Source organism: Opisthocomus hoazin, chromosome W, assembly GCF_030867145.1.
Source record: "Opisthocomus hoazin isolate bOpiHoa1 chromosome W, bOpiHoa1.hap1, whole genome shotgun sequence".
Lineage (NCBI taxonomy): Eukaryota > Metazoa > Chordata > Aves > Opisthocomiformes > Opisthocomidae > Opisthocomus > Opisthocomus hoazin.
The window spans coordinates 20,446,857-20,459,660 of record NC_134453.1 but is presented as its reverse complement, the minus strand read 5'-3'; the positions used below and the strand labels follow the sequence as shown (position 1 = coordinate 20,459,660).

General features: G+C 48.0%; 1 protein-coding gene across 2 annotated transcripts in view; it reads left to right on the top strand.

Annotated features, from left to right (window-relative positions):
- The window catches only part of LOC104335612 (unconventional myosin-Vb), a 177,919-nt gene that overhangs the window by 22,078 nt on the left and 143,037 nt on the right, over positions 1-12,804 (top strand). For both annotated transcript variants that reach the window (XM_075446518.1, XM_075446517.1), the window contains exons 2-3: positions 6,657-6,767; positions 11,856-12,027. In XM_075446518.1, the coding sequence (XP_075302633.1) occupies positions 6,657-6,767; positions 11,856-12,027 (283 nt within the window). The remainder of the gene's footprint in view (positions 1-6,656; positions 6,768-11,855; positions 12,028-12,804) is intronic.

Genomic DNA, 12,804 nt, shown 5'->3' with positions numbered 1-12,804 from the left:
AGGCCTGATGGAAGAGAAATTCGGCGCTTGCTCTAGCTGATTGGGATGGTGATCCCCCACTTTGGGTGCTTGATGGGACAGGACCTGGAGAAAGGTGTCCCACCCAGCAGGCGGGCGCCTGGCATCTCTTGGTGTGGCTCTCTGACAACCCAAGGCAAAGGGCTCCTGTGCTCAGCCTGACGCGAGGCTGGGAAGGTACTGCTGTGGGAGGGGATGGGCAGTGAGACCCTGAGTGCTGCCAGCTCCAATTAAACAGGTGTGGTGGTTCATCAGTGGTGATGTAGGTGATAAGGCACGTTCCCTGTGGGTGAGGTCTTGACCCTGGCAGAGAGGTTTGGTTTTCTTGTTTCTTTAAGAGTAGAGGAGCAAAGTGAAAATACAAGGGTTGTTGCACTGCCCAGAGTAAATCCTGGTCTCACAGCCTATGAGGGGATCACTCCCCAGCCCAGGAGGGACTGCTTTTCCCCAAAAACTAAGGCAGAATGGTTGGTTTGTGCTGTCCCAAAGCATCTGGGGCTCTGCCCCTGGTTCTACAGCATCTAATGACTTATTGCAAGAGGGATTTTGGATTTCAGCCCATTGCTGCAGTGAGAGTAGGGCTGTGTATGTGCCTGAGACCTTGGTGCTGAACCTGTCAGTCTTAATTAAGCCTGCAGTAACGAGCGATGCTGAGATGCTGTGGAAGAAATGGTAGGGGAGAGGATGGGAAGACATGAGTTGGCTGTTAGGTATGTGTGAGACTATTGATTAGTCCTGGAATTCATATTTTAATTAAAGCAAAGCCTTCAGGATAGAAGTACTGGGAGTGTGCTTGGTGTTGGGGCTCACCTGCAGCCCCACTCTGCTCAGTGCCAGTTTTACCTCTGCTGTTGGTGAGATGAGGCTGGTGTGATGATGAACCAAAGCCTTTTAAACCCACCTTCATTAGAAATGCTGCTAATGAGCCCATGGATAAATGCTGCAGATGCTGCTTGTCTGAGTAGCTGAGTACTGCTCAGCTGCTGTGACACTTTATGCAAATGATCATCTGAGTTAATTTGGGCAGGGCAATAACATTCAGCAAAGAGAGACAGAACAGATTTAGTGTTGGTGGGAGACGTGGAGCCATCCATCTGCATGACAGCTCTTCGAGGAGGAGGAAAATATCCCTGTACCTAGGAGGCATCAGCAAAGAACATGCTTTGCTAACTCAAATCCAGCGACTCCTGCAGTGCTCTGGGATGAGTGGATATGCTCCCTGATATTTAGGAAGCCCTGCCTTGGCAAGGACATGGTCCAGGTGTGCATTTGTATGCTTTCCCTAGGTCTGTCTCTGTGCTGATAGCATGAGGAGGATGGGGAGTATGAGGCAAGGTGTAGATTATGCTCATCTGCTTTGGCCCCAGCTGTTTGGGTTTGTGTGCTTTTATCAGCTCTGGGAAAAGCATAAATTGCTCATTCTCATGTGGAGTAATTAAAGATGCTTCTGCAGTGTGCCACTGTTTTTCCCTTTGCATTTAACACTCAAGCAATTTAACATTTGCATTGTGTAGCTCAAAGTAATGTTTTTTTGTGTTTTTTTTTAACAAGTAAAACAGTATTTATTTTTTTTTTTGGCCTACCCTCTGAACATCATGTCAGGGTCGTGTGTGTCCCTTGCTGTGTGTTGAAATGTTGATTTGCCAGTCGCAGCCTCTCCTTTTAGCCTTTTTGGGTTTTTACGGTGTGGAAGGAGTGGGTGTCTTCCTATTAGAGGTCCTTGCTGTGGGTGGATGCTCTCTGGCTGTGCTGGGGACACTGGGCTCGTGCATGGTATCCTGACATCAGGTACTGGCCCTGCAGCAATTGGGCAGTGGAGGGGTGTGTGACACCGGAGCATCCCTGCTCGCTCTGTTCCGAGCAGCAAGACCCTCTCCCATCCCCTCCTGACCCTTGTGAGGGTTTCCCAGCCACTGGTGTACCCAGTAGCAACTGGAGAAGCCAGCCTGGGGTGGGATGCAGGGGTCAGTGGGTCCCGGAGTAATGGCACAGCTTGGGAAGCTCTGACCTAAATATGGGCTTTGCTTGTCTATTAGGCAGAGGAGAAATCTCTCCTGGGATGAAAAATCTCATTCGGAGGATGGGAAAGGGAGGATTACAGTTTGCCATCTGCCCTGATGTTCAGGTTGTAAATAATAATAAAAAAATTAATGATCCACAAGTCCCTTAACAGGGAGGTTTTTTGCCTGGCTGCTGAAGCACCTTGCCTGTGTCTTGCTGCATCACGGGCGAAGCGGATTTTTCTCCTGAGTCACTGCCAAGTGGGGCAGAAGGGATTTTTAAGGCTTCAGGCACCCAGGAGAGCCCTGGAGCTGGTGCCTTTCCATGCCCTCCTGCTGGCAGCACCCATCGAGTGGCTCTTCCCAGCACCGATGCGCACAGTGGTTTGCACCAGCACATTTAGCACAGCTAAATAACTCTGTAAATAACCACCTGTTAATCACCAGGACATGAGATCCTGCTGTGGTAGGCATAATGCCAGGGAGTGGGCAAAAATACAGTGGTGACCCCAGTTCAATCCACTGCAAATTAATGAAGAGAAGTTCATTTGCTTTAGTACAGAGCTGGGAGGGGTTGCTGTTAGCATCCATGCACAATGGCTGCAAGGAGAGTCTTCTGCTTTTTGCTGGAAAAGCCTCTTTAAATTATCTCTGTGGAGTTATCTTTAATAGTGGTTTTAAAAGAAAATAATGAGGGAAAAGAAAAAATGACATCCAAACCCCGAATTGTGCTGTCTGGTATGACCTGTTTTAATTTAAGGTAGAGTTAGTGTTTTACTTTTTTTTTTTTTACTTGGGAAAAGCAAAGTTTTGGGAAAACTTTAATTTTGGTAATAGATGGCTTGTGAGAGCTGAAGGGTAGTTAATGGACTGTTTCACAGTAAGCTGCTTAACCATTCACCTGCTGTATGTATAAATGTAAATATTCTTGGGGAAGCCAGGACTGAAGCTCATGCTGTTTCCTCTTTTACATGTGTTTTTGTCCTCTCCAAGAGCATCCAGTAATACTAGACCACGTTATTTCTTTGAACAGCATAGAATGAGGTTAGCAATAAGCCCATTGCAAAGAGGGGGAAAAGCAGAAGTGTGTTTGCCTTACAAAATATAATATACTGGTATTTGTCCCAATGTCCACCTCGTTCTTAGTTGCCATCTGTGTGTTCACCTTTGATTTTTCAAAGGTGCACATCACTGTCTCTGGTTTCTGCTAAAGTCTTTTCATGAGTTTTTCTTGGCACGTGTGGAGGAACCTTGGTTGTGAGATACTGTATCTTAATCTTCGTTACTGAATTCCTAATTGCTAGCGGTCGGTGCCGTTGTATTGCCAGTATTGGGGGTTTTCTGCTGTGCCTTCCCTCTGCCTACAGTCCTATTGGAAGGATGCCCCTGGAAAAGTGCCCTCGATCCAGGAGCAATGAAAACTTTCTGGTGTTGGCTGTGAGTATTGTCATTCCTGAAATAACCAAGGGGATTAAAAACCAATAATAATAAAGGTGGATTTGCTGACTTCCAGCTTGCCCGAAGACTGTTTCAACCACCAAACAGCCCAGACTAAACTGAGATAGTATAAGCTTGCATTAAATTAAGGAAAAAAATGCTTAAAAATTAGCTATGTCCATGCTGTTGGTGTAACTCTGTGCAGACCAGCATCCCTTGCCGCTGTGCTGGAGCATCCATTGAGCACGTTGCCTGGAGTTTGCTGGGAGTGCCTTTGGCTAGCACCGAGGGCTTTCAAACAGCAAAACAAAAACCAGCCTCTTCTAATTGAACCTTGGTTTTAATCTGCATCCGCAGCAGCAGCCTGCTAAAATCTAAATCAAATCAGGAGGTGGGGATTGAGTTTATTAAGCTTCTGCTTAGTCTGGGTGAAATAGTGTAAGAGGCTGAGAGCACTGAATCGCTTTGGTTTTATTGGGGATCTGGTTCAAAAAAAAAAACACCCCAACAAACCAACAAAAACAAACCTGAAAAAAAAACCCAGAAAAACCCCCAAAACAAAACAGGTTTTTTTTTTATCATCTTGAGAGGCTGGGCATGTTTGAGCTATTTCTGGTTAATACTAATACATAATTCAAAGGCATCCTCAAGGACTAAAGAAACGCTTTTCTCTCTGCCCTCCCGGCTGGTGACACTGGAGTGTCAGGAGGTTAAGTGATCTGCCCAGGGTTGTGTCTCCTGAGCCTGAAGTCAAGTTAATCCTCTGGTCCCTGTGCTTTGAGATAGACCTGCCTGCGCTTTCCCTTCATAACAAGCTCCTCTAGAAGATCAAGAGGTTGTTAAAGCTAACAAAGCCAGGACATGTTATATGAAGCGGAATAATTACACTAGAGGTGAGATGGTGGAAGTAGAGGTTTGCAGAGATGTTCTCCCCCTGCCCAGGTGGGTACCTGCCTGGGGGCATGGTTTTGATGACCTGCTGGCTCTCATCTGTATGGATTTAACTGACAAATGTAGGGCGTGTGAAGCTGCTTTGGAGGGAGCAAGTTGCAGGGAAGGCAGATGATGTGAGCGTGGTGCTCCAGCCTGCCCCCACCATGGGCTACCTCTAAGCCTCGGCAGGTTTCAATTAAAGCTCACCTTGTAAAGATCGAAGAATGACAAAGTGTTTTCATTTCAGTGCTGTATGGTTTGACATACTTGGGATTTATGGGTGGAAGGGAAGGGTTGGATGCGGGTTCGTGTAGCGGCCTGCCCGGAGGGTTTGCATCTCTCCTGGAGCACAGCAAGGAGGGGAAGATGGTAAAAATGCACAGCAAAAAAAGTGCTGGTCTCCTTTTTGGACGTGTTTGTGCATACACGCACGAGAGGACAGCATTAGAGGTACTTGGGGAAATGCATTCATAGCAGCCTGTTGTAACAGCCCACAACTATTTAGCAGGATGGGAAGTGCTTGGTGCGGGGAGTGCTTGTACTGGAGCAGCGATCAGATTTGGGATCTTCCAGCCAGGAAACAAGTTGCCCCCAGGGCTCCCGAGACCTTGCAAACACCTGTGTCTTACTGCCTTCGGTACTGCATGATGCCTTGCATGTGTGTGTATATACACAGAGTCTTGGAAAATCAGTTTTATTGTTAAAATTCTGTGGTTTTGTGGTCAGAGTGGCTGATGGGATGTAAAGGCTTCTGCCACCGGGTTGTGAGTCCACCCCTGGGTTATGGATGCTGAGAGCTGCTACCTTCCACCTATGGCTAGGCGGTGCAGACCCTTGCATCTCGCCTGGGTGTTGGGTGGCTCCTGGCCACAGTTGGTGATGAATTGCCGAGAGGGACTGATGTGACTGCTTACTGCTGCTGGAGGTGGACCCAGATTTCATTCATCAAAGCGTATACAAGCATCGCCATGGTTTTTGCCTGAAGGGACAAAGCCATCTTGGGTGCTATAGTGCTGGTGTGGCTTGGATTTGCTCTGGTTTCCTCCAACACCTTGTGTTTTGTGTAAGAATAAGTTTGTATAGCTCTTATTTCACTCAGCATGAAGAGTTGGGGGAAGACGTGCCCCTCAAAATGCCAATAAATAAGCAATCATTGAAGGGTTCCTGTTGGCTCTGTGTTGGCTGGCTGAGTCCAGCATCAGGCTGGCTTTATGGGTCTGTGTCCAGCAACAAAAGCCTGGCTCGAGGTGACTCCCAGCAGAGATGGAGCAATTTTGGGTTCCTTGTTCTTGGGACTTTGCCCTGGCAGCCCTGTGAGCAGGGAGACTGGTACCTGCCCTGGCAAATCGAAAGGTGGGTGTAGAGGGAGATGGAAACCCGTGCGGGGAGATTGTAGCATTACTTCTGGGTCTGCAATGTCCCAACTCCTGAGAACAAGTACTGGAGGTCTCAGTGCAACAACGGTTACTTGCTTGGCATGGGGGCATGCTTTTGTGCAGCCTGGGCAGAGCATTTATCTCTGCATCATAAAAGCAAGTTAAATCTTATTAGCAGGAGGCGGTGTGGCTCCGAGTAAAGCCATAATGTTGTTATGTGTGAGCGGTGCTGCTCGCTCTTGGATTTTGTCCTTTAGTGGATGCTTTGGCTGGGCTGTGCGGGTCCACCTTCGGGATCTCCTCTCGGAGGCAGAAGGATGGCCTGAACTTTGGAGATGCTGAAGAGGTTAAAAGTTGCAGCTAAGTGTTTTTCTGCAGCCTTGAAGGCTCTTTAGAGGTTTGTCTCCAACCAGCAAAGTTGACTTTGGTGTCTTCTGTTGCCTGCTTAACACCATGGCGGTGGGTTTGGGTTAGGGCTTGTGCTGTGGGGAGCAACCTATCGTTGCTTTGTGCAAAAGAAATATGCTTTGGTGTATGGTTTGCTGGGGGGGGCGGAATCATGTTATTTCATAAAAACTTCTAGAAGGCTTTTTTTTTTCTAGGGACATTAAATTTCACATTTACTTTGAGTCTGTACCCTGCTTCATTAGATTGATAACATGCTGGTGTACACCTCGTCCAGGAGAAGCCTGATTGAAAATCAGACTTCTGGTCTATAATTTACCCCCAAACCTAAAATTAGAATTTTTTTTCGGACTGAAATAAATGCTTTAGCTGCACTGACTTTACAATGAGTGTGGGATTGTATCCACGGTGAATTTATTTATGATTTAATTTCCTGAGGTTTCCTTGTGTTTAAACTTTTTCTTCCCCCCCCCCCCCCCCCCCCCAGTACACTAGGGTTTGGATTCCTGACCCTGATGAAGTTTGGAGATCAGCAGAAATTATCAAGGATTACAAAGAGGGAGATAAAAGCCTCCATCTCAAACTTGAAGATGAAACTGTAAGCTTTTGAATGTCGTTATTCTTTTCAGTAATTTAAAGCTTTAAATTAATGCGTGAAGAAGCCTGAGCCATCTCATACTTTTTAGGAAGTATTTTAAAATGTGTTTTATGACCTTAGCACTTCCAGCTTTTCCCTGCACGCTCCCTCCCCAGATACTTGTGTTAAAGTAGGTTGCAAGAAAAGCCCTTGATCTCTCTCATCTCTCTTAATCCCCTGGCAAAATTGTAATAGTCTGTGATATCAGAATGATATTTTTTTATTTATAGCGGCGGTATGTTAGAAATATCAGTTTATGCTTTTTGCTGCTGAACAAGTTGGAAAGAGGGTGGCTGGTGGCATCTACTCAAACTTAGTTACTGACGGAAAAATCATGTAGAGCACAGGAGTGACTGCTGTGCAACAGCTTTCTCTGTGCCTTAGTTTTTCTCTTGAAGTACTCTTATGTAAACCCCCTTTTTCTCCATTTTTTTAAAAAAATAAAAAAGCTCTAAGACAAAAATAAGAAACTCATTTAAATGTGGTTGTTTTTTAGCAATTGCTGCTTTCAAATGCACGAACAGCCTGGTGTGCAGCCAGTGATAAATCATTCCCAAAGCAGGACAGAGGCTGGGAAGAGCAGCTGCTTTGTCCCGCACAAAAATCGCATGGGGTGGAACATGGGATGACAGCAGGGGATTGTGGATGAAGTTAACCGTGGCATTTGCAGCAGCTGCAAAATCTGGGTGGTTTATGGGAAGGGAGCAGCTGTGCTACATGCCCACCACGAGGTGCCTTTCCCATGCGTGGTGCCTGGTGTAGCAGGAGGAATAAGTATATTTTTCATTAAGAATTCCCCTTAAACCAGCTTTCTTCACTGAGCGGATAAGGTTTTCTTAATTATCTAGAGCAATCTGCTCTGTTGCTTAGAAAAGTTAATAGAGGCCGCTTTCTCCAAATTGAAAATGCTCCAAGGAGGGTGAGTAATTCATGTCCCCTGCCAGCTGACCATTTCCATACTGCGGGGAATATTTTCACCACATTACTTAATGGGAAGGTGGAGAGCAGAATCACAGAATCACAGAATCACAGAATAGTAGGGGTTGGAAGGGACCTCTGTGGGTCATCTAGTCCAACCCCCCCGCCGAAGCAGGGTCACCTACAGCAGGCTGCACAGGACCTTGTCCAGGTGGGTCTTGAATATCTCCAGAGAAGGAGACTCCACAACCTCCCTGGGCAGCCTGTTCCAGTGCTCCGTCACCCTCAGAGAGAAGAAGTTCCTCCTCATGTTCAGACGGAACTTCCTGTGCCTCAGTTTGTGCCCATTACCCCTTGTCCTGTCACTGGGCACCACTGAAAAGAGCTTGGCCCCATCCTCCTGACACACACCCTTCAGATATTTGTAGGCATTTATAAGGTCCCCTCGCAGCCTTCTCTTCTTCAGGCTGAACAAGCCCAGTTCCCTCAACCTCTCCTCGTAGTGGAGATGCTCCAGTCCCCTCACCATCCTTGTAGCCCTCCGCTGGACTCTCTCCAGTAGCTCTTCATCCTTCTTGAACTGGGGAGCCCAGAACTGGACACAGTACTCCAGATGAGGCCTCACCAGGGTAGTGTAGAGGGGAAGGAGAACCTCCCTTGTCCTGCTGGCCACACTCTTCTTGATGCACCCCAGGATCCCATTGGCCTTCTTGGCAGCCAGGGCACACTGCTGGCTCATAGTTAACCTGTCGTCCACCAGGACACCCAGGTCCCTCTCCGCAGAGCTGCTCTCCAGCGGGTCCACCCCAAGCCTGTACTGGTGCATGAGGTTGTTCCTCCCCAGCTGCAGGACCCTGCACTTGCCCTTGTTGAACCTCATCAGGTTCCTCTCTGCCCAGCTCTCCAGCCTATCCAGGTCACGCTGAATGGCAGCACAGCCTTCTGGTGTATCTACCACACCTTCCAGTTTGGTGTCGTCAGCAAACTTGCTGAGGGTACATTCTAACTCTTCATCCAGGCAGCAGGAATGAGACATGCTTGATTACGCTGTTCATCAGAACAAATCCTCTTTCAGAGCAGCGCAGGCGTGAGCTGTTTGCAGCATGTGAATGTGCCAGGTTTGCAAAGAGTCATTCACGTTGAAATCTGCACCCAGCGCATGGTGGTGTTGGTGCTTCCCAGTCAACCCTGGCTGTGCTTGTTGTCCTCCCCAATTTGCTCTTCCAGCATAGTGCAGCTTTCTGAGGAGGGTAAAGGTTGGGTGATGGTCCTATTGGGGGGGGGGGGGTGTGTGGGGGGGGATGTGTGTGGGGTGTGTGTGTGGGGGGGGTGTGGGTTTTGGTTTTTTTTTGGTTGTTCCCCCCCCCCCCATGGTGATAAATCTGGATGAGGAGATGCGTGGATGGCACCTTTCTGTGCCTTGGAAGCACCAGGCTTGTAGGACCATGAGTTACTGCCTGTTGCTTCTTGGTGGTCTCCCTGCCCAGTAGCCCTGTGGCTGGACCTCCTGAATTCACTATCCTGTGTCTCTCAGTCCCTGTTCCAAGCCATATCAATCATTGTTTGAGCGCATGATGCTCACGACAGGTATGTTTCCACCATTCCAGTCATTCCACGCAGTGGCTTGTCCCAGGGATAATCTTCGTTGCAGGCTTCTTGTGTGCTTTATCTCTTGCTCCTGAGGCAAGAAGATAGAAACCTTGGAGAAACCAAGCAGCAATGTTCAAGTGAAGTGGATTGAGAACTGGCTGAATGGCAGAACTCAGAGGGTTGTCATCAGCGGCGCTGAGTCTAGTTGGAGGCCTGTAACTAGTGGTGTCCCTCAGGGGTCAGTACTGGGCCCAGCCTTGTTTAACTTCTTCATCAACGACCTGGATGAAGAGTTAGAGTGTACCCTCAGCAAGTTTGCTGATGACACCAAACTGGGAGGTGTGGTAGATACACCAGAAGGCTGTGCTGCCGTTCAGGGAGACCTGGACAGGCTGGAAAGTTGGTCAGAGAGGAACCTGATGAGGTTCAACAAAGGCAAATGCAGGGTCCTGCACCTGGGGAAAAACAACCCCATGCAGCAGTACAGGCTTGGGGTGGACCTACTGGAGAGCAGCTCTGTGGAGAGGGACCTGGGTGTCCTGGTGGACAACAGGTTAACCATGAGCCAGCAGTGTGCCCTGGCTGCCAAGAAGGCCAATGGGATCCTGGGGTGCATTAGGAGGAGTGTGGCCAGCAGGTCGAGGGAGGTTCTCCTTCCCCTCTACACTGCCCTGGTGAGGCCCCATCTGGAGTACTGTGTCCAGTTCTGGGCTCCCCAGTTCAAGAAAGATGAAGAGCTACTGGAGAGAGTCCAGCGGAGGGCTACGAGGATGATGGTCAGGGGACTGGAACATCTCTCCTACAAGGAGAGGCTGAGGGAGCTGGGCTTGTTCAGCCTGAAGAAGAGGCGGCTGAGAGGGGACCTAATATATACTTACAAATATCTGAAGGGTGGGCATCAGGAGGATGGGGCCAAGCTCTTTTCAGTGGTGCCCAGTGACAGGACAAGGGGCAATGGGCACAAACCGAAGCAGAGGAAGTTCCGTCTGAACATGAGGAAGAACTTCTTCCCTCTGAGGGTGACGGAGCCGTGCAACAGGCTGCCCAGGGAGGTTGTGGAGTCTCCTTCTCTGGAGATATTCAAGACCCACCTGGACAAGGTCCTCTACAGCCTACTGTAGGTGACCCTGCTTTGGAAGGAGGGTTGGACGAGATGACCCACAGAGGTCCCTTCCAACCCCGACCATTCTGCGATTCTGTAATCTGGAGACTTCACTAGAAACCAAAGTGACTATGAAGTCCTGTAAGGACCTTTTTGTACAGCTGAGTTTAGGGTCAGCAACATTACAGTACAATGAGATTAAAGGATTACTAGGTGTTGTAGATGGTAGCTTAAGTGTGTTGCTGTCACGGTGAAACACAGAAACATCTGATTTTGGGGTTGTGCAAGAGACTGCCACTTACTCTGGGTCTTCCCAGAGACCCCTCTTTAATCTTCTGTATGAAGCCCTGCCAAATCACTTTGGGCTAAAAAGCTTTAGCGAAGGGGCACAGCGCACGTGTGCATCGGACGGAGATACTGAGCATACATGTCTTCAGGGGATTCGAAGCTGTTGAGAGCCTTTTGTTCCTGACAGCCAACATGTATTACCCAGCTCTTTAGTGCTTCGCTTTTGTCCTTGTGCTTTAAGTGACTTCATGGGTTTTGCGGTTTCCGGCTGTGCTCTGTGTGCAAGAGTACTCCTTCTGAATGAAGAGCTGATTTTTTTAAATATTACAAGGGATCCCTGGTGTGTTTGCCATTAAGATGTGAGACTGAGTGCAAACTCTTGAAAATTGGCATTGGCAACTTAGAACTGGAGTATAAAACAAGCCTGAGGTGGTCAGACGTGCTGTGTGAGCCTGTCCTTGTGCACTGGGTTGGCTCTTCTTGTGCTGTTGGCGATCTGGTGCCAATGCAATGGTAGCGGCACCATTTTGCTTGCAAACTGGGATTCCTCCCTTCTGCTGGGAGCTGAGCATCGGGGTTCTTCCTGAAACACCCCATGGGAAGCAACATCACAGGCAATTTCTCTTACTCCACTGTAAAGTGAAAAAAAAAAAATACACTTTTTTCTGTAGTTGGTGGCTCCACTGTTCATTTGGGGATGAATGAAAAATAGTGTATGGGCAGCCGTAAGCTTTGACAGCATAACCTGGCTCTCCAGATACTGAAGCAGCAGGGATTGTGTCCTGTTGTGCTTGAAGGGGTGTAAGGTTTTGAGTGTAGAGGAACTTGAATTAAAAATGAGTTGAGACATCACTCTGATGGGAAGAATATGGTGTATTTTGAAACGAGGCTGACTTTGGTACTTGTGGACCACTAGTGTCCACCAGGACCATCTGTTGGCCAGCTCCAAGCCAGTTACCAAGGGGATGACCCGTCACCTGGTAGTGTGTCATCCAGGTCCCTATAGCATTTAGCATAAAGGGGCTTTCATTTAACTTAGAGCAGGATGTGTAAGTATTTTGTAGTATCAGGATGGAGTTATGCTTGGATAAGTGAAAGATGTTAAAGAAGCTGTTTTTGTGTTCTCACGTTCCTCATGCATGTCTCTTCAGCTCTACGAATATCCTGTTGACCTCCAAGGAAACGAGCTGCCTTTCCTGCGCAATCCAGATATCCTGGTGGGAGAGAATGACCTGACAGCTCTGAGCTACCTGCATGAGCCCGCGGTCCTCCACAACCTCAAAGTCAGATTCCTTGAGTCCAACCACATCTACACCTACTGTGGTGAGTATCCAGGCTACATGCTCAAGCTCCTGGAAAGCAGTGGGTTAGAGCATGTCTATACAGAAACCTCTTGAGATCACAAGCCAGAGGCTGTTGCATGAGGAAGGTCAAAGGGCTGTGAATTTGGGGTGGGTAGGAGATGTGAGTGTGTGCCAACAAGCTTTCAGTTGTAAAACCAGGGGTGGTTTTTGAGGGTTGGGACACTGTGAACTTCCCAAGCTCGTGGCCCACGTATGTAGCTCGGTGGGAATGTCTTGTCAGATGAGTTTGAGACCAACCTCGTGTGTGCTTGGCAGTGTGTGGGGGGAGGCAAAAAAGGACCTAGCAAACCACTGGAGAACAGTGTGCCAGAAAGATGTGATTCAAGCTAGAAATGTCCATAGTGGGTTTTCCTCCTGAAAGACTGCAAAAAAACCTTGCTGCATTGTTATTTCTTCCCTTTTTCTGATGACTCTGGGGGTCATCAAACTCTTAAATTGAAAGCAGAAGGAGGGGAGGTGTGAACTTGGGTTTGTCATTCCTGCGGAAGGCGGCCTGCCAAAACCATTCAAGACAGCAGTTACCTGGGAATGGATGAGAACAAACTACAAGGTAAAAAAAAAAAGGGCAAAAGGCGGTAATTCAGTCCTTTTTATTCAGTTACATTGGAGAATATTGACTATTGAACCCTATTGCTGACACTCAAGATAACCTTGCTGACAGTGGTGCAGGCTAACTATTCTGTAAGTGATGAGTTGCAAGATTTCAGCACGATGCGTGGGACTATTTGCATGGCAG